This window comes from Asparagus officinalis, chromosome 8 (genome assembly GCF_001876935.1).
Source record: "Asparagus officinalis chromosome 8, Aspof.V1, whole genome shotgun sequence".
Taxonomy (NCBI): Eukaryota; Viridiplantae; Streptophyta; class Magnoliopsida; order Asparagales; family Asparagaceae; genus Asparagus; species Asparagus officinalis.
This window is the reverse complement of record NC_033801.1, coordinates 29,983,644-29,985,165: the sequence shown is the minus strand read 5'-3', so window position 1 is coordinate 29,985,165 and position 1,522 is coordinate 29,983,644. Positions and strand designations below refer to the sequence as shown.

Genomic DNA, 1,522 nt, shown 5'->3' with positions numbered 1-1,522 from the left:
AAAAACACAAGCGCACAAATGATTCCAAAGATATGATAGAAGAAAACAGCAAAAGAAAAGAAAATTGGAAAAAAGTTTACAAGGATACAGATGATCTACGGAAATCACCAGCCACCCCTACCAGAAGATCTTGCAAGTTAGAGAATTAAATGGATCCATGCTATCTGATAAAGAGTGACGGAAAACAGAACGTTTTGACCAGTCTGGTGATTCTCATACATTTGTTGATTGCTAAGCCAGTTTCAGGAAAATAGTCTTGACAGATATATTAATAGCACATGTGCCCAAATCGAAGAGACAATCCACCATCAAATATAGAACAATCACAACACTTCCATTTCATTACTAGATGCTCTTCCTTCACTTACTGCTATTGGGCGCGCATCCTACTGTTTTCTGCAGCCCTTACTTGAAGGAAATAAGGGTGAGCCTGCACAGTACAAGATGGACATCAGAGAAATTAACAATATCGACAGTTCTCATTTAACAAAAAGATATTCCAAAACAGAAATCCAAATAACATATCATAATCAATTCAACTAATTAGTGACTGAAAAAACTTCACATGGTGACTTGAGGATTGGGTTCCAATGCATATTTTATTTTAATTTTTTTGGGCTTCATACAATGCAAGATGTTCCAATAGGCCCTGGAAGTGCAAAGCATGCATGAAATTTTTACAGTCCATGATTCAGCTTTGAATTGAATCAGAAATGTTCCCACTGGTAATAAAGAAAAAGAAAAAGTATATAGAACCAACACAAATCAGAGAGGCAATGAATCCTACAATACAGCTAGATCTGGCTGCTCATGTATATGCAACCGTTTAGATAAACCAGTGAAAAAGATTGTATTAGTATATTACTATACCATACACATTTGATGTATTTTTCTTCCATCCATAAAGGGGAGTGAATTGAGACACTTACTGTTGTGCTTACCTTTAAAGATGCTTAATGTATTGGTAAGTTTTCTGAAGAAAGCATCTAGCTATTTTCTGTTTCGATATTTTGCTTCATATTATTACATGTTCCCACCGAAACAGGTTTAGAGATGAACTTAGGAGGCAAATACCGAAAGGAAACAATTGTTTACATCGAAAGAACATAGGATGATTATATGCCGCACAACATAAAAACTTTGTGAACTAATCATAGTTATTTAATTTACATTATAAACATAACAGAAGATGGGTGTTTCATTTCTACCTTGTAACTTTGTGGATTATGCAATCATGATTTGCACAATGATCAGTTTGCAACCAATGCACAACAATTTTACCATATTATCTTGATTGTTCGACACTAATAACATCCTAAACTTGAGTGGTCCTTCGCTGATAAAATATTTTTCTTCATTAGTGCAAGTTCCATAGAAAATTTTGCACAATGATCAGTTTGCAACCAATGCACAACAATTTTACCATATTATCTTGATTGTTCGACACTAATAACATCCTAAACTTGAGTGGTCCTTCGCTGATAAAATATTTTTCTTCATTAGTGCAAGTTCCATAGAAAAT

General features: G+C 34.2%; 1 protein-coding gene across 1 annotated transcript in view; it reads right to left on the bottom strand.

Moving 5' to 3' along the window:
* LOC109820195 (casein kinase II subunit alpha-2-like) overlaps positions 20–1,522 on the bottom strand; it is a 6,150-nt gene continuing 4,647 nt past the window's right edge. Inside the window, exon 7 of the mRNA XM_020386299.1 lies at positions 20–430. Coding sequence (XP_020241888.1) covers positions 371–430 — 60 coding nt within the window. The 3' untranslated portion in view covers positions 20–370. The remainder of the gene's footprint in view (positions 431–1,522) is intronic.